We start from the raw sequence: 20,847 nt of genomic DNA, 5'->3' as shown, positions 1-20,847 counted from the left end.
GGTCATAAATTGGCTTCTTTCAAGGCTGTCCTAATTTTGAACTGTTGTTAAACAAATGAACATAAGTTGAGAATCACCTGTACAGTACTGCATGAACCATCTAATCAGTGGTGGGATTCAGCCAGTTCGCACCACTTCGGCAGAACCGGTAGCTAATTTTTTGTTGTCCAGGCCCAGAATGGACTTCCGGAAAGGGTATCCACATAGAGAACCGGTTGTTCACATATTTGAATCCCACCACTGCATCTAATGCTTAATAATTCAAAGAACCAGGTTCAGAGTGCGTTTGAAAACAATCCCTGTCTCACACAGAATCTTTCCCCAGGGTAAACACTATTTTTCCAATATCCAATAAAGAGCTTCCTTTTCCAGCAGTTGCTTTAACTAGGATAATTATAAGTTACACAAAACAGGTCCAGTTTTTACCATTTTCCTTTATTTTATATCTGTAATTTTAACAACTTTTTAAAAACTAATTATTTTCAAATTCTGCCAGAGACCATTTTAGCCATACTACGTATCTCTTTTCCTCTTAAATAATAAAGCATGGAGATGAAGATTGTACCCACCCTTCCTAAGAATTAAAAATGGTAAAAAAAAAAATGGCTACCTGAATATTATGGCATGTACAAAAAACATGCAGTCTTAAAACAGCATTAGAATCTTTTCATCTAATGTGCCTGGAAAATCCAACAATATTATTATTATTACTTTAAAAGTAATCTTCCCTTTCATTTGTTTTCTTTTCTACTCTAAAAATCTCCATTGTTTTACTGGCAGTTATACTCTTTCCTTCTTAGCTCACAAGCCAGTCTTTTTGAGAACTGAAATGTGCACAACAGTTACACATCTGTGTTTGTGGAAGGGGGCAGTGGGAAGTTCATACATTACCAGCTGCTTTCAAATAAGTCCAAATTACCTTGGGGGTCCCTTGATAGAAGGTAGACAATAATATTAATAAACATCTTTCCCTCTAAAACAGCACACTGAGGTGAACTTCCAGTTTCAGAGGGCTTTCTGCAACTATTCTCTGAGGGAACCTGCTACAGCTTTAATTTTTGTTGTTGCTGTTGTTGCAATATTGGAAGAAAATGCTTTGTAAAAAATTTTTAACTCAGGAATATGCAGAAGATAAATAGAACAGCCATTGGAGAAGGAAAGACTTTCTGGGATTTTGAGAAAATTGTGCTTACTGAGAGAATGAGATATTTCTAGAATGGTCCAAAATGACTCTGTAGGAAGGCCGATGATCACATCGGCTGGCCAATTTTTCAGAAAGGTGATCTTTGGAAAAGGTAAGAAGAGCAAAGCATGACAGGGCAGGTAGGAGGAACAAGGCTGTGTAACCTGGCAGAGCGGGAAGCAGGTCCAAGGCTGTGGATCCAAAAAAGCAGGCAATCTGGCAGAGTGGAAAGCTGTCCAGAGGGGGGCTACATGGAAAGGTCCTGGGAGGCCCAGCAGAGGCCATGTATTTAAATTTATGAACCTTATTTATTGTTTTATAGTGTGTATTAATTAAATGTAAGCTGCCTAAAATTGCCTCTGTTGAGATGGGTGGCATAGAGGTACAAGCAAGCAAGCAAGCTAGCTGAGAGTGTGCTGCAATGTAAGCTTGGACCTAAAACAGAGCATGGGCCTGCGCCAGGACTTCCGTATCCTGAGGCACCCCGTGCTCTGCTTAATGACCAACACAGTAACTTAATGACTGCAACTGGGAGAATCAGAATTTCAGTCATTGAATAAGGAGTCATATGGGTGCCTCACTTAACAACCACAACAACTTATGACACACCACCACAACAAATCAATTATAATCAATTAATGAATAAATATCTTAGTTTTACCTGAAGTTGTTGGTAACCAAATCTTTCAGCTTCTGTATTCAAGCAAATATTCTGCCACAGAGCTCCCGTCCTTTTCATTAAAGAGCTTATTTTTGACTTAATAATCACGATCATGAATTATTATATTACATCACATTCTAGATTCTTTGATGCGCCTAGAGCACGGGTGTCAAACTCGCCATGTTATGTGATGTGTCGTGACGTATCGTGACTTTTTTTGCATTACCGGAGCTGGGGTTGATGCAGCCTCCGTATGATGCAATTGGCTCGCGGGCTGGCAGTTTGATACTCCTGGCCTAGAGTATATCCTTAGGTACTGTTTTTTAAACAATACACATATTCACACAAAGAAGAATGTTCAACTTGAATGACAGTAGTAAAACACAAAAAGAAATTAGAAAATAATTTATACCAGTACCTGTTACTAAGCTGGATACAATGAGAGGCAAAACCAACATTTGCAGCATTCTCATTAACAGTTCACCAGGGAAGGAAAAATATTTTACTTCTCGGTAGCTGAAGTGATAGGATCGGAGAGAAAAGCCAAGGATGATACCTAAGAAAAGAGAAACCATGGTGCTTTATTCTTCTGCAAGCATTATATAAACACATATATTTGGTACAGCTGTAACTGACAAGAACATTCAAAGATACACTGAGGGCAGAACTACAAATTCTCATCACTTTGATGTTGGCTGCAACTGAGCTGGTAGACTATGGGGTTTGTGAGGCAATAAAATATTTTCTGCTGAATTATCTAGCTCTCATGACTTCCAGAAAAGAAGGAAATAGTGTAAAACTGATTTTCCTGAGGTATGAATGTGCTTGGACTTCACATACTTAAGGCTTGCCCTGAAGAGAAATCCTCACATAAGCTTTTATTTTCTTCTGAAAACTTGATGTACAATTGAGCTATTGATCATTGATTCTCATTGTATACTCTTTTCAGTAGTCTACTTTTTAATCAGAAAGTAGAATAACCCATATACTAATAGTGTAGTTCCATGCACTATTCAGAAGCCCCAGAGAAGACAGTGGAGTTTATTCCCATCTAATCTGAAGAAGATTGCAAATACTGAACATTGCTCAATTCTGTTTGTGTTTTAGGAATTAAAATGGTTAACCTATGCATTCTTTTGAATGGAAGTGATGGAAGGGCCTGTGTAGGCCATTCATGGTTGGCCCTGCTTTTCCTTTCCATTGATCACAGGAGCAGTTGGTAAGCAGCTGTACAGTTCTGAATGATTGTACAACTCTTTTATTTTATACTCTTCAGCAGCTGAGCCAGTCTTACACAAAAGGGGGACTTAAAAGAGCACATGTGAACTCATGCTTATTCTGAAATTTCAGTACTATTCTTTTCACTATAAGTACAAGGAGTAACCCACACAAAAATAAGAAGCAGTTGGGGGTGAAGTGGATGATCAGGCTACAAACTGAGAGAGCATGAAATCTCCTTAGGCATGAAATCCTGCCTTAGGCATGAAAGCAGCTGGGTGACCTTGGGCCAGACTCTCTTTCACAACCCTAAGAAGGAGGCAATGGCAAACCACTTTTGAAAAACCTTGTCAGAAAAGCTTCCAGGACTATTCTAGGCAATTGCCTAGAGTAAAAAACTTACTCCAAGGCATCATTTTGCGAGATGGGTGGCATATAAATTTAATAAATAAATAAAGGCACACAGATACACACACACACACACACACACCAAATTACCCACACAAAGTTTTAGAACTTTACAAATTCCTCTCTACGTTATTGCAATTACAATACCAATTCACCAATGTCCTGCCTTTCATTTTATTAAAGGTACCGTGGATGCAATGTTATATTCATTCATGTTTGACAACAGAGCAATGACTGCAGGTAAAAAGTAACAAGCAAGGCTAGTTGGAAATCAAAGGGACTCTGTATAGATTCTATGTATATACAGAAGACCCCTATTCTACAAAGGTTTAAGTTTCCTAACAATTTGTGAGCCTATCTGTGGAACAAAGCCTTGTAAGAAATCTCCCAAAAGTTGTTCTGCAGGTTTTCTCCTGACTTGTCACTTTGGGGGGCGGGGGGGAGAGGAAACTGGCATTCAAAATGAAGACAGGAGGAGCACATATTTCCAAAAGACAAAGAAATTCTAATGCCCTGATTTTTTTTCAGGAGAACAATGCATTAAAAGAAACTATCCAGGTACACAATCTAAACAGAGACAAAAATGAAAAAGCTTGCAAGATGTAGCTTTGTACAATCACCAAACTAAACACATTTTTGGTTCTATTTTGTACTTCTTCATGTTAAAAGGGAAATATAAATGCAGAATTCTGAAATGCAACTCTGCTAGGTTACTAAATTTAATTAATAATTTAAATATTTTGATTAGGGAACATGCAAAATAACAATATAAGGAATATATAGTTATTGAATGATTAATCTACAGATGTCAATACCAATCTTAAATAAGATAGGTTGCACTATAGCAGTATTTTTCAAACTTAGCAACTTTAAGATGTATACACTTCAACTCAGCAGAAGACTGGCTGGGGAATTCTGGGAGCTGAGACCCACACTTCTTAAAGTTGTCAAATTTGAAAAACACCAATCTGTGGCATTAAAATTTGGAACAAAATTATATTGATATCCAAAGCACAAATGTCAAAAATTGCTTTCTTACTATTATTTGCAAGCCAAAATAAATGAAAAAAGATTAAAATTACAATATCTCCATAAAACAAATTTCATAATTGTATCCTTAAATAATTGTTTCTTGATCAAAGCACTCAACCAATCTTGTATCTGAATAATGATCTTCTCATTATTATTGCGTATTCCCACAGTGTTAAAACCATGGAATTTCCCCTTTCTGGATTAGCATTATATGAAACCATTATTTCTTATTTAACAAATTGTTTTTTTTTTTAAATCCTGCCTTAGCATTATAAAGTAGTGCTTCCCAAACCTGGATCAATTATCCATATTTGGGTAAAAGTGATTTTTCTGTCAGTAAAAACACATTAACCTATTACCCAATCACAATAGGGACATTTAAACTGACTTAAAGTGTTTTGCCCACATTGGGTAAATAGGACTTTTTGATAGCAATTTTGAGAATGAAAGGAAAAAGCTTAGGAAGCTTTGGTTTAAAGTAATGTCCTTGTCTCTCAGAGAAAATTTAGAGGGTAAATCAAGTGAACAAGAACTTTGTTTCTCTTAAACCAGGCAAAAGGAGATACTTAACTCCAATCAGATACAATTATATACATCCAGGGCCCTTTTTCAGTACAGATAGTCCTCAACAGTTCATTTAATGACCATTCAAAGTTACAATGACACTGGAAAAAAGTGATTTATGACTATTTTTCACACTTACGACTGTTGTAGCATCCCCATGGTCACGTGATTTATATGAATCTTGACAACTGACTCACATTTATGATGGTTGCAGTAAGTTGAGAACTACCTGTAGTCCATCATGAGATTAAAAATATATGAGCAGCAAATGAGCTTATATTTGCTTTCCCTATCTACTTCATTTGTATTTTATCAGATGTACCTGGGAAAATACCAAGAATTCTTTTGCTTATACAGCTGAAATCACTTGAGAGGCAAGGAATGGGATTCCTGACCTGTGCTTCCCTTCCCCTGCCTCTATGAACTGGTCCCACTGCCATCTACAAAATGGAGGAGAAAGATTGATAGGGCACAAAAATGTACCTGCTCACAAGCTCTCTGCATGATTTAGATTTTAGAACTCTTGAGAGCCAGGTTGATATACAGAGATAAAGTGCTGAACTAGATACCAGGAACCTGTGGACTAGATGTCTCTTGGGCATGAAAGGTGACTGGGTGACTTTGGGCCAGTCCCTGTTTCTCAACCCAACCTGCCTCATTGGGTTGTTGTGAATGGTAAAATACAGGTAGTCCTTGACCTACAACCAATTATTTAGCAACTACTAACTATTAGGTTAATTAATCACTGATCTCAAACTCAGATCTGGGAACTCAGTTTGTTGGTGTTAATGAAGTGAAATGCTATAAATACCACTGAAGAGACAGGGCCATAAATCATGGGCCTATTCTCATATGACTTTAGCCTTGTCATCATGAGAATACTAGTTGCCTTCCCAAAAGCAAAGATGGATTTGAGATGGGAAGTGAACAGAACTTTGAAGTAATGGAGAATATAACAGGAGACCAGATACTGAGTGTATTATATAAGAGATTCAAAAAATTTGTTTCAGGATCCGATATGTTGCCAGTGGGGAAACAATAGATGGTGTATGGGTTTGTATTCTTAAGAATTGTATTGTTCTCCCATTAATATCCAGTTAAGAATTTTTAGTAATAACTATCAAGCAACCTAAATGTGGAAAGAATGAAGACTAGCCTTAAATTGTTATTCTTTGATGTTTCTGTTATGTTTTTGTCTTCTGTTCATTGATTTCTTATACTATTTCTCAAGGAGCCTGAAGCCGAGAAGAAAAGTCTATTTCTAGAAAAGGTCTTCCAATATGTACACAGAAACAAAGTTAAAGAACTCAACATGAAGCAAACTGAAAATTTGGAACCAGATTTAAGTTCAGGAGAAGCTGAAGACAGCTAAGAATTTTAATGACAATAGCAAGGCAACTGTTTCGTATAACTGAGCTACTTAATGTCACAAATTGATATTTACTAGGGTGCTATGACAACTAAAGTAATTTCTTTTGGGGAATCAGGGTGATGTCTATACATGTATGTGTTTAAATATAAGTTTGTTTCTGTCAATATGGCACCTCTAAATTTTCTCTGAGCATTTCCCTTTAATCCAAACCTAAAGCCACAAAATTAAAGAAGAGTTCTCAAACTTAACATTATTTTCAATTACATCAAACATTAATTATATCTAAACAATATCAGACACTGCTTGCTAATCTTTTAACTTGGTTAAATGAGAAACCCCTGTAAATAAATTGACTGCTATGTCAATTCATATATTCTAGAGGTCAATTATTCACATTAGTTACATAGCCTACCTTATATATTGATCCATATTTCTACAAATGTATATGATTCACTATACATCCATTCTGTGTCTAGGTCTATTGTCTTACCCGGTAACCTTTTTTCTATTCAACAACTATTTATATGATTAAAAGACAAAATCAAAGAATTAATGGACTTTTTGAAAGAAGTATGGGGTCTGTCACTTACAATTCCCTTTGTAATCAGTAGTATTTGCAGATACCTGGTGTTGTCTAGCTGATAAACCAACATTTAGTTATTTGCAAAGTAAGACATAAAATTGTATTGGTTGTGCTTTTGGATGACCTCTGCTAGGAATGGGATGAGGTTAGTGTATATGTTGATGATACGCTCTTTTATACATCCACTCTAGACCAACTAAGTGATGTGAAGGTTCTATCTGGAGACTGTGATGATTTGGCTGGGGAGCAACAAGTTTTAACTCAAGCTAAGCAAGATTGGGTGGCTTTGGATATTGGGGCCTTGCATAAAACTTTGGTAATGAAATGTCCGCAAGAAAACAACCAAGCCCCAAGGAGCCCCCCAACTTGAGGTCCAGTAAGAATCTTCCTATAAAAGTTAAGACACTCTCCCATTGTCTAGGCCAGTGGTGGCGAACCTATGGCAAGAGGTGGCACTCAGAGCCCTCTCTATTGGCACATGTGCCACTGCCACCAGCAGCAGATGCATCAGGCCACCACTGCCACCTGGAGCAGGAGCTCCGCCCAACACAAAGGAGACAAAGCGGCCGACCAGCAAGCTCGAATAGAGGTGGTAGAGCAGAGATCACCAACCATTGTTGATTGGTGGACCGGAAGAAAAGGGAGGGGGAAGCATTTTACATGCATGCATGCATGCATGGGGCTGCGAGCATGCATGTGCTGCAAATGGAGTGGGGCTAGTGCCTGCGTGATACTCACTAGCCCTGCCCCGTTCTTGCATGGTGCAGCGCCTTGTATCTGCACCCCACAGCATGGCTGTTTTTGCGCCTTGCATCACGGTGGCCCATTTTTGCACCCCCAGTTTTTGTGTGCCAGAGGTGGCACTCAGAGTGCCTCCCTGTCCCTCCATGAGGGCACCACAATGCTGATGCGACCCTGGCACTTTGTGATAAATAAGTGGGTTTGGGGTTGCAGTTTGGGCACTCGGTCTCTAAAAGGTTCGCCACCACTGGTCTAGGCAATATAATTTTTTTATTCATTCACTTTCTGGAGTTAGTAGATTTTTTTAACTTACAAGTTTAGAGCTGAGAAAAAAGTGACTGGTCCAAAGTCATATTGCAGGTTCTGTATGAAAGCATGCTGTCTGGGGAATTCTGGGAGCTGAAGTCCAGATATTTTAAAGTTGCCGAAGTTGAAAAACACTGCACTATTATACTGGTGAGCTGTCAAGTTTACATATAAACACACTGCTTGCATCATGCTTGCCTGATGCAAATTTCATGGCAAATCGTGAACCAGAAAGTAATGGGGTATCAGCATGTGCAAACCATCTTTTTACAATCAGTTTAATTTTCCTTACAATGTTACCATGGAAAATACTTTTTAAATACTAGAACCACACAAATAAAAATGAGATGAGATAACATCAGTAAACTTTCATTAAGGTCATCCTTTCATGGACCAATAAGAAAAGTAAGAAAGTAAAAACATAGGGATGACTGATTATGCCAAAGGATCATCTCATCTAAAAACTAGCAAGAAGTTCTTGAACAACAACAAACACAAACAAAGAGTATTGTTTTCCATTGTTGGAGTAATGGGAAAACAGTTTTGGACCACCAGCCACACTAGATCTTTATATGGCGTGCCAAGACTACTCTTTTTGAAACAAACAAAGCATACACACATACAACCCAACAACTCATTCCAAAACTTAATTCTCACTTAACAAATTCAAAAGCTTTAACTTTGTCAAAGAGCTAAAACTGATTGAATTCCATTTAAATATGGCTCAGGGCCAGGCTATTTGTGAGACCGCCTACTACCTCATAGTTCCCTACGTCCGGTTAGATCCCACAGGCTGGGCCTCCTTCAGGCCCCGTCGGCCAAGCAGTGCCATTTGGCGGGGCTGCGGAGGAGGGCCTTCTCTGTGATGGCACCCACACTTTGGAATCAGCTCCCTCCGGAGATTAGGACCACTCCCACCCTGTTGGTCTTCCGTAAGCTACTTAAGACTTGGCTTTTCCGGCAGGCCTGGGGTTTATAAAACCTTACCCTTGGATGATTGTTTTTGTATTGTTGTTTTGTTATGTTTTATGTGTTTTTTATTGTTAGCCGCCCAGAGTCCTGGGAGTGGGGCGGCTTATAAATTTTAAAAATAAAAATAAAAAATAAAATAAATTTCAGTTGCCATTGGGGAATGGGTCAGGAGCACCAGTTCCAGTTTGTCTGAAACCTTTCTAACAAGTGGTGCTCTGAAACAAGGAAGGCTTAATGTGGGAATGTGGTGTCCCAATGTTACTTTTTCAAAGGCAACTACACTTTGTTTTTCCTTGAACTAAACTGAAGAAGCTTCTTGGATAGGAAGTAAAACGTCTTCAAGGAAAAATAAAGTCCAGTTGCCTTTTGAAAAAAAGCACTTTTGGGACAACCATGACCTGGATGACTGAGAATCTCCATAGACAGTGAGAATGTGATATTATTACCCCCTTGATTAGAAACTACTACTGTTTGCAACCATATCTCTCAAGGGTAACTCATTTGGTCTTTTTATCCACTCAGTGCAAGATTATTTCTGCATATACTATTGTTAATCTTGGTATCTTACCACGTTATATCTGTGCAGTTAAATATTCCCTATTTGAATAATTTTGCATTTATCATGTTTAAGTTCACTCTATTATTTTCATCTAATTTCTTTAGCCTACCAAAATTATCTTGACTTTTATTTTTTTCTTCCAGGGTATTAGTTATCTATTCCAATGTTGATTTTCTTTTGTTCTAATAAAATTAATGTTCTTTTCATCCAAGGCACTAATCAAACTATTGATGAGTAGAGTGTCATGACTGAATCTTGAGGCATCTCAATACTTCTCTATGGTTTGATGATTGGCTATTGATGAGTACTCTGAATATGATTCTTGAGAATATGGTTTTTGATAATAAACTGTCACATCAGCCAGCCTGTACTTGAATAGCTTGATAAGAAAAATGGCATGGAGTACTCTATAAAATGTTTTGTTGAACCTAAAATATAATAGGCCCATAATAACATTCTACTGAGGATGATTCTAGATCTATACTTTGCAGCATTTTTCATTTGATGACAAATCTAGAATTTCATACAGTATTTTATATTTAACTACATTTGAGCTTATCTTATAATACTATATTTCTCTGACAGTATAATAGGCCAAGTTGATGTTTTCCCAATTTTAATTCATTATTACAATAAACCAAGATCTATACAAATAACTGGTATGCAGTCACTCTACACCACATTCTGCAAAGGTAGTTATTAAACTAAAGTACATCACTTATTGTACTGTAGTTTCTTATGCTGTGGTGAGCCCAGAACTCAGTTAAGCACTTGCATACAAACAATCAGAAATCAGTTTTACACATCTGGGTTTGTTACTATTTCACCACAGTTCTGATGTGAAATTCTAGTTGTCCTTATTACCAAATCCTAGCCTGTTGGCTGGTCACAAAACAAGGAGGCAACTTGGCTGTATATGAATTGTTTATATCCTGATTTTATTAAGCCAGAATTTTTAGTTCATAGAGACATATGCCATGCAATCTTTTTCCTCTTTGGTTACAACACAAACAAAAGAAAGAGGGAGAAAATCCAGATACCAATAAAAAAGCATTTGGGATCCTTTCCTTTCTCTTCATAGCCTGCTTCCCTCTCTTCCCTCTCTTTATAGTCTGCAACAAGGTTGGTTGCAACCAGCTACCTTCAGTATATTATTTTTAAAATTATTTTTAAATTACTAATTATTTTGTTCAGGGCCAAAGTCTATCTTGCAACTCATAAATGGAAACAACAAAATCCATATTTCAGTAACCTGTTTGTGGAACAATGGCATAAATATTTACTTATTTACTGAGTGAATGAAAGAAATATCTACAAAGAAATGTCTAAGTTCACAGATCACCTGGAATCTAGCAAACAGAAAAGTAAACATGGTAACATGAAGATACATTATTTCACTTACCCAAGAAACCCAGTGTAATGCTTCCATTACACAATGGATTCCATGCATGTGTAATCATTTTCAACCTTACTTGTATTTGTAGTGGTTGGTTATGCTAGTCATATTCTCAGGTGATGATAATTCCTATTATCCTCAGCAAAGAAAATACAAGATTGGATAAAGGGTGCTCTGTTTCCCCAAATTCAGAGGTTCCAATGCTTTTTTTTTTTACTTCTTCAAAAAGTACAGATGCTCTCAATTCAAGGGAGACTCTGGTTATATATTTATATAGTTTCTTTGACATTAAAGCAAGGCCTTTTTTTTGGAATTTGGTTTCAACTTCCCAAGGTGGTTAATAATATTAATTTTTCTTTGATTTCCCTTCTCAACTACATCTGATCATGCTTTTAGGGGGTTTACAGGGTTCTTAAGCCACACATAAGGGGAAGCATTTAATCCAGGGGTTCTCAACCTTGACAACTTTAAGACTTGTGGACTTCAACTCCCAGAATTCCTCAGCCAGCAAAGCTGGCTGAGGAATTCTAGGAGTTGAAGTCCACAAGACTTAAAGTTGCCAAGGTTGAGAACCCCTGCTTTAATCTGAAAACACAATGTTGAACTGCTCATGCTCCTAAAGCATATATGTTTCTTCCCATCGACAAGGCAAGAGAAAACTACATTGGAAGTTAGGTTGGAAAGCACAAGAAGAAGCTAAACAGAGAAGAAACAGACAGGAACTAGAGTCATAGAGGATAATATATGTCCTTTGGGCAAGAAACCTAGCTTTAGGATAGGTTTAGGAATTAGGAAGAAACTCATTATATGAAGAATTTTTCAATGGATGAAAGTAAGCAGGAACAATTTTTTTGAGGTATAATGGGATGGGCGCTTCCATAAATGTTTACCGTAATTGAAAATCTCACTTACAAAAGTTCTATTTACTAGAAGGCAACTAATGATGTTGATTCCCTTCAACTTCTTTAGTTCCAACTCCTCAGGATACACTGGTTACACTAGTTTGTCTTTGTCTTTCTTGGGAAAGTGGCACATTTCCAAAGGAAGACTTGGGCTGCGGCCATCTACTAGACCAGAAGGAGGTCAATTTTTCTAAACAAATGCTTTGAGGGTAGAGAGAACAAAAGTACAGGCTACATACACTTAGATTTGGTGTTTCCAATCCAGGTTGGTCTTTTAAATTTTCCTCTAAATAAACATTTTAAAAGGAAGGACAACTGTGCAATGTGTATCACACCACTTTTTACCTAATTGAGAATTGAGGTCAGCATGAAATATGCCTGCATGCCTGCTGCCCCATCATTTGGTCTAATTTCTGAGACTTCAAATATTACAACTATGTAGTACTTTGAATTTGAATGGAAAAGGTGGTTCAGAACAGCTAAGATATGGTAGGATTAAGACAGACTCTGTAACAAAGCAGACGAATCCTATCACTGGACAGTGTGAACATGTTACCTTAAGCGGTAGAAGATGGAAAGTTTGGAGCAATCAAAAAATAATGAAAATAGTCCTTGAAGTTGCAACTGTTGTAGCATCCCCACAGTCAATTCACCTTGCTGCTGATCATTCTCGTCTTCTCTTTCCTTCCAACTTTCCCAGCATTACAGCCTTTTTCAGAGAGATGGGTCTTCACCTAGTATATCTGAAGTAGGATAATTTGACCTGGTCATTTGGACTTTGAATGAGAACTCTGTTGATTTGTTCAATGATCCACTGGATTACTTTCCTGGCTGTCCATGGAATTGTCAGGAGTCTCCTTCAATACCCAAGTTCAAAAGTGTCAATATTCTTCCTATCCTGCCAACTTTTGCTTCCATAGAGTGTCACAGGTAATACAATCGCTTGCACAATTTTGACCATTGTAGAATTAGACACATGACATTTGAATATCTTCCAAGACCTTCATAGCTGCTCTACCAAGGGCTAGTCTGTGGCGTGTTCTTGACTGATTGTTCTTTTTTTTGTAATGTATATATGGGAGAATATTTCTGTTCTCTGGCAGAAGTAGATAATTTTTCTATAATCAGTACTCTGAATGTAAGCTCCTGCTGGCTTTCTTGCTTTCCACAGCTAATTAAAGCCAACTAATATATTGGCAGAGCACTGTATCTGAACAAGAATGCTATATTTTAGACATTTGCAAGAGAAAGTTTGCCTGAGACACTTAAGGGCCTGTGCTACTGCTCAGATCAGGAGTGGTGTTAAAATAGGATCAGGATCAGTCCAAGAAAGTCTTCTCCTAAACACTGGATCCTACATTAAAGCAAGTCTTTCAGTTCACTTTTTAAACCCTTCCCATTTCAGCGTCATATATTCCAGATAAAATAATAAAAGCAGCATGAGAAACGTTCATAGATTGTTAGTTGAACTTGAGATATTTTTCAAAGCGGAGACTATAATTTAATTTAACTGATTGTCATAACCACACAGTTTAATAACTATAGATCACTGTTTTACACATGTTAAATCTTGGATCACCTTATCAAGGATTGTACTGTAACTGCAGCACCAGCTATTTTGTCTGCAATGTATTTATTTTCAGTTTTCATAACCTGGCAATCTGCTGAAGGCCAATTGTTGGTTTGGAGTACTGTTACATTTACCATTCATCTGCAGGGAACCAAGCTGGATAAGCCTGCTATATCCCACTGAATCACCTTGAGCTTATTTCTGATATAAGGGCTAATATTATACTACACACTTTGTTCTAGTATGATGATGTTGTTCTACTATACTTATAGGGTAGGCAATATTTCTTGCTAATTTACATTTACTAGTTGAATTCTGATGTCATGGGAGATTTGCCTCCTACCCTTGACCTGCTTTATATCAGTTAGTTCTAAATCAAATGATTTATGCTCAGAGATCAACAATAGATACAACCTGATAAAATCAAACAGTTAAAAGGAAAGAAAGAAAAAGGACTGTCCATTTATGTTTCATGTTAGTTGTGGTCTTATTTTAATTCGTTTTAAATTTGACCACTTTGTAGGCAATTTCAGGGTTTACGTTTCATGGTATAAAAATTGTCCATTCTCCCAAGCGTACTTAGTAAAAGAGGGGTTATGATACCCTTTAGGAGATCCTTATAAAAGTTACAATAAAAAAGAACATGTTGAGTTGTGTCAATTTCCCCAGAATCAAAAGGGCAAGTGCACTGAGACAGGGACATATTGGCCTACCTGCCAGACAGTAGCACCGATGGAAGGATGTTATATCTGGGTATGAAAAATCCTCCTTAAACCAGAAGAAGAAAAGGCATAGAAATGCTCGCAGGTTGTCAGCATTTCTGCACCTAGTGTATTTCTAAGGTTATAAGAGAATGAGCTGGCTTAAAATTGATATTCAATGCCATCCACAATTTTTGCAACACCAGATATTTGGCCTGTACGAAATCCAAAGTTAACAAGGAATTGACAGGCATTCCATATGTTCTTAAGTTCTGCTCTACCATTTTTGTCCAGAGTGAAAGTTAATGAAAGTTAGTTCAGTAAGAATACAATAGATGCACCAATAGCAATTGCAACGAGGACTGCCCCAATAAATATTTAATTTTAGGCTGCTAGCCTTCATCACAGTCATCATAGAATGGAACTTTTATTATCAACTCTTTAAACAACTGCAATACTTCTCTTTAAGGACCACTTACATTCAGGTTTAGTCATTAGATTTGCTTTTTCAAATGCTCTTTTCCCAAGTTCAGCCATTTAAATGTGTTCCTCTGTAAAATGAACACATCCACCATTCCCCAAACTGCTTATATGTGGTTTGTGTGTGTGTATTCTCACATCCATATCTGTCATTTTTACATGCACACACACATGCATGCATGCTGCACTGCTGTGTGTTTACTCATAAAATTTATGTTACTCAAATTCCATATTCCTATAAACTATTTGAAAAGATACCTCTGAAAATGTATTCTAAAATCTACAATTCTATCAACATCATTTCATTTCAGCAAACCAAGAAATGAACATTTCCAATTTACTAAATTTCTAAAATTGATCTCTTGTAACTGCCATTTCAAAATACATTCTTTCACTGGAGGTTTTTTTTTTTACATTTTCAGACTGTAAATTTCATATTTTGCCAGATACAACTGAAAAAAAAAAGTAGGGAACAGCAACTCCTCTGAAATGTTTTCTACCTAGCCAAATGCTATGTATACATGTAAACTTTGTTTTTCTTATCATGGTATTCATTTCTTCATTAATTTTGTTGAAATAATATTCAAGGAGAAATCTCCTCTTTACTACTTTAAATGGGAAAGTCTTTTAGCTTTTTTTTAACTGAGGCAACATGATCACAGTTTCAAGTTTGATTGTCACCTCAAATAGATGATTTAGATCCTAGTAACATTGAAATAAATGCATGTGTTCTGCTATTCAGTCTACTTCCTTTTTCTAATACTATGAAGGCAGTCACAGTTTTTCTCACTGAAGTTATACCCATAATTTGTGCTGCTGCTTCAAAGCTTGTGAAGCTAAATCTCTCATATCTGATCTGATTTTGTAATCAATTCAAATTGCACAGCAAAACAGTTCCTTGGAATTGTTTCCATAATTGTTTCACAACAATGGATCCTTAGAGAATTATTTTTCAATATAATCAAATTAATTGTCCATTAATTATATTTAGAGAAGCATCTAAAAGTGTTACATTCAGCATAATTCTAAGCCTAATCAATCCCTTACCCTAAAAAAAATTCCACTCTTAAAATGTAAATGCAACGAGGGCTTACTAAAATATTGAGTCAAAGAATAAAACAGATGCTTTCTGATAGTTTCTAGAACAGAATATATTTCTCATGCATGGAGTCATACATATGTCCACTTGGGAATAAATCCCATTTGAAATCATGTTACTCCTAGACTGCTTTTAGAAATACCAGATTATGACCTCACGACATAAGTCTCCTCTTGGGACTCATATTGGTATAATGATAAAGATGCAAAGAAAAGTTTTTGCTTAAGACTGTGCTTGCTTGCTTACTAATTATTACTAGTAATAATTAGGTGCCTCATTTCTTGTCAGATCCACTTCCACTGTATGCAGTTGGAAGTGATGTGTTTAGGTGAACTTCCCAGTTTCTGCTGTACTTACTAGATTGTACATCCAAGTGAGAGGAATGTAACATACACATGAAGACCGTTCTCTTGCATGTTCCCAGTTCTTTTCAGTGGGGCTTATGCAGTAGGCATTCACATCCCAACAAACTATAAAAACCCTGCAACGATGTAAGCTTAAGTAAAAGCTGCAAGTAGTAGGAGCTCCTGGAAAATGATTTTGAAACCCTGTACCATAATGTTTTGAGCATCTTCTCCCCAAAATGCTCACCCAGGTTTCTTTTCCTGTAAATCTCTAGGGAAATAGTTCTAAAGTCCTTTTCATACGGTGGATTATGATTCCTTTGATTACAATAAGCAAACATTCTTTCCTTGTTTTTAATGTTATCTAAGTACCTGATACTCCCTTTAAATAAAATAAAGATTATGACTATACATCATAGAAATTATTTTTGTTTATCCAAATACTTTCCTTCACATGGTTTATTTTTTTCTTCTTATAAAAATACTTTCTTTTGCAAAGCAAAGCCCAATGACTAAAGTTCAAGAAATTCTTTAGCTGTGCCCAATGTGAGTTGAACACATGCAATCCTGAATGAAAAAAGATGCCAACTATTTATCTGTTGAAGGGAAAACTCATCATCATCATCACCACCATCACCATCATCATCACCACCCCCACCACCATCGTCATCTCAATGCCTACCTTACCCTTGTCAAAAAAATTGTTTAGAAAAATCAAAGCATTTGCAAACCAGCAAATAGAAAATCCAGTGCATTGAAAACACAAACCCACGTTCTTGACACACAGAACAAGTTGCACATGTCTTTAGATTCAGGTTGCTACAAAGTCTTCCCAAACCAATCTTTTTCCTTTTGAACTAAGAAATATTTGGAATATTAAACCTACACAGCTAACATTGTTCTATAGTAATCCACTTTGGAAACAATATGGAACCAAATCCCCTAATTTTATTTTTGCCAGGTAAATCTTCCATCAATGATTGAATGACAGGAGTAGAATATGTGAGACATGACCTTGAAGGCACAAGTTCAACTCCCTTAAAAAAGAGAAAGAGAACTAAATGCTGCAGTTGAAATTCTTATTCCTATGTTTGTTATTGTTCATAACTGATATTATGATCTTTGATGTGTCTAATTTTTATAGCTTGGAATTGATGGAAAATAAATAGAGAATGGGCTAAGATTGTAGATGATTTTCTTTGATTTCTAATAAGTATCAAGAGATACTGCAATGAACATTTGAATTTAGGAATTACTCAAAAAATTGGAGGCTTAAAACAGCTTAAGAAATTTCTTTCTTAAACTTTCTGAACTGATAGGATATGTAATGGCAGGTAGCACTACAACTGTGAAAAAGGGAAATATTTCTCCACGGCTTATCCAACATGAAGACTAAAAATTTTTTGGAGCAACAAATATATTCTCAGCAAGGTAAAGAAGTGAACAGCAATAATCTTGTCCAAACAAAATTTTCAAGATTCTGGTCTTGATCAAATTACTCACCCACAATGACAGCAATGATAGTGAAAAGCACAAAAAAATTTCTCAGTAAATAACTTTTAACATCTTCCTTTGTGATGTTTTGAACCTTCTTTTTTGCCATAAGAGTACGTTTCCGGACCCCTTGCTGGAAGCGCTCCATCCTATTCCCCGATCTTGTGTCTTCACCGTTAACTTTAGACATTTCTCTCTCAGGAATAAAAAAAATCCCCCTTACTTTTTTGTGTTCTTAAAAATCTTCCCAGTAATAAGAAGGGGAAAAAAATTGAATTAAAAAAATATTTTTTACCAGGGATAAGACCTACAGAGAAAAAAATAAAAAGAATGTGAGTTTAATCTATAGTTAGCTACATTTTTAAAGCAAAATCATGTTCTGTAATAACATTCTTAAAAATAGACTACTTAAAATATAGATATTAATAAGCAAATTTCATACTTATTGGAAGTTAACTTTTTAATAACTATCCATTGAAAAGGCCAAAAATTACATAATATTGACTTGCTGATGATAACGGTATGGATGGAAATCAAAATCAAAGAATAGTGAGCTTATTATGATGAATCTGGAAAAATGATATTGGCAATATGTGCCCGTTTTATACTGCATCACTGAAGAAAGGACTAATTCCCATTAATATATAAGACATGTGGGCTAAAAGAAAAGTTAAACAATCATGGCATACATCATGGCGTATATCACACCTGACATGTTCAGCTACTTTAGAAGAACTTCTGAGATGCATTCCTGTCCCAGATTTATGTTGTAGTTATTTTACTAATTCACCAGGGCAACTAAGAATTTAAAGTGGCATTTTTAGTACAAGTGTTTATAAAGGAGGCTACATCTTTATTGTAAATCACAATAAACCAAATCTCACAAGTCACACATCCAATGCAGTGTCTACAGACTTTTTAAAAAACTCATTGATTTAAATCAAGTTCACTTTCACTGTCAGAGATTCCTCTTTAATACGTTCAATAGCAGGTATGTCACAAATGTATTTCTAGTGTACCACTAGATTTTTGTCTTATTTCCTAACTCTTAAGTGTATAACAGTAAAAGATGTAGAATTTCCCCTCAAGTCAGTATCTATACACAATTAATAATTTTCTGACATGCTACAGAACTATTGCTATATTCAATATTGTGCCGCAGCTGAAACAGTTGAAAATTACTGCTAATAGCTGCTTAAATCTCCCTCAGTAAATATTCTAACAGATCAGAAATGATAATATCTACACCGAGTTATGCATTTCACTCTTCACTCAACAATCCTGTTCTTTTTTTTTTCTCAAACTCCTAAAAATAAGAGAATTTTAATAAAGCGCACTCACTCAAAAATCAAATCCTTTTGTTTCGCCCGTGGGATTAAATATTCATTTCTACCCACTTCAGATCGCAGGCGGGAAAATCCCACAGTCTATCCATCATTGTATAAATGTATAATTTTAGTATAAAGCGTAATGAACATTTGCTTTTAAAAAAACCCAACTCAACCCAGATATTCAATCTCTCCCCACGTCCCAGATCCGGAGCATTAAAAGTTCTCTTCCCACCCTCCTTCTCATTTTCTTTTAAATCCCGAGAAAAGGAAACAAGTCAACGTCAAGGTGTGCTCTCATCTAACCGGGTAGGGAAAAAAAGAAGAAGAAAACCGAAGAAAGGAACACACAGACTTGAAATTAATAAGCGCACCCACCTCTTCAAAATTGGAGTCCTCCGAGGGGCAAATGGGCAAAGGTAAGGTTCCCCAGAAGATACCAATGAGATAAAAGGGGGGTGGTGTGTGACAATAAAGTAAAGGGAGACGAAGTTGAGAAAAAGCGTGTACTCCGCTGGCAAATCGCAGCGAGTTAAGGAAAGGGGAGGAGTCTACCAAGCCAAGGGGAGGGGGGCACACGCAGAACAGTAAAACGTGTGTTCGGGAAGAGGGGGACGATGATAGTTGAGCGTTGGGAATATTGATGAGCGTGGGTACCCTGGAAGCGGGCAGCTTTCTTTGTCCTTCCCCCTCTTTAGCCCACTTTCACGCTTGGTCTATTCAGCTGATGCGGCGAGGATGGCCAAGGCAGGCACGCATCGTCCTCCCGAGTCCGCCGTTTCTGGCTGGACGTGGCAGGCGAGAATCCCGTTCATTTGAAGCTGATTATCTACCCTCTTTAGGGAACAGAAGCGAAGGCTGTACGAGCGTACTTCCTTCTTTAGACTCCAAAGCTCTCTGGACAGGGATGTGACATATCCTGAGATTGGCCTATTATTCTCCATAACAAATGTTTTGGGAGCTTCTTGAGAACTTGCCCCTCTTCAGCTTCTCAATACTTGAGGGGAGCACTAGCTAGAAAAGATTGAACTTGACCCGGGATAATTCTTCCCCTTTCTTTAGAAAGCTTGTTCTCTCTCTCTTTAAAGCTTTCAGAAGTAACTTGAAATCTTGTTAAACTTTTACTGTCAAAGTCCTAGAAGATAATGAGAAAAAGTGGATGCCTCAACTTCTCTCTTTATAATATCCACTTACCAGAATCCAAAGGTGCATTTTAAAAAGCACCCCAGGTACTGGGATGAAACCTTTGCTTTTTTACCAGGAGAACTGGGAAACACATGCATTGCCTGTTTGTATTAACTGACCTAAATTAACTGAGCTAAAGCCCTTTGGGGGAGCAAGGGATTGACCAGGAACTGGGAGGGACGGAGTGAAATCTCATGCAACTAGAATGTTAAAAATGGCAATAATGTTTTGAGTGATAGCTTAAAATTTGACTTGGCATAAGACAATCATCCTGCCAATAACTAGCCCACCCACAGGCTGGCTCTGGCTGCAGGCTGGGTAATGTTGGGAGGAGGATTACAAAGGACGTAATAACCATGAACCTATTGTGTGGGCCTTTCCTGCAGCTTGTGATGTTTGACCCCCCCCCTTTTTTTGGCTAGCAGTTGAGATAAACTAAATTCTGAAACTGGAATTCCAAGTTTCTTTTCTGGGACCCTCTATTTAGAATGGAGGGATGTCTTAAGCATTGCTTATTTTGAAAGTAAGCAATATCTTTGATAATGAATTGTGGTAGAGAAAGAGAAAGGCGCAGACACAATAATTCAAATATTCATATCCCTACCAAGAAGCTGAAACATATTGGACAATTATTTCTGATACCAATGAAGGAGAATTATTTCTGAAAGTGAAATTCAGGTCTGGCTTCATCAGTCAGTGACTTATTCCCCTAGGGCAGGGGTAGGCAACCTTAGCTCCTTTATGATTTG

At 37.0% G+C, this 20,847-nt stretch overlaps 1 protein-coding gene across 2 annotated transcripts in view; it reads right to left on the bottom strand.

Annotated features, from left to right (window-relative positions):
- Positions 1–19,573, bottom strand: part of SLC1A3 (solute carrier family 1 member 3) — a 35,338-nt gene extending 15,765 nt beyond the window's left edge. The window contains exons 1-3 of one of the 2 annotated variants that reach the window (XM_039347906.1): positions 19,292–19,573; positions 17,595–17,892; positions 2,263–2,400 (exon numbers count right to left, since the gene is read on the bottom strand). In XM_039347906.1, coding sequence (XP_039203840.1) covers positions 2,263–2,400; positions 17,595–17,775 — 319 coding nt within the window. In that variant the 5' untranslated portion in view covers positions 17,776–17,892; positions 19,292–19,573. Of the gene's footprint in view, positions 1–2,262; positions 2,401–17,594; positions 17,893–18,926; positions 19,173–19,291 lie in introns of those variants that run through there. The other variant, XM_039347907.1, reaches the window with a different exon arrangement.
- Between the last annotated feature and the right edge of the window lie 1,274 nt (positions 19,574–20,847).

Source organism: Crotalus tigris, unplaced genomic scaffold (assembly GCF_016545835.1).
Source record: "Crotalus tigris isolate CLP2741 ecotype Arizona unplaced genomic scaffold, ASM1654583v1 scf7180000018103.2265978, whole genome shotgun sequence".
NCBI lineage: Eukaryota > Metazoa > Chordata > Lepidosauria > Squamata > Viperidae > Crotalus > Crotalus tigris.
This window is presented reverse-complemented; position numbering and strand designations above follow the sequence as displayed.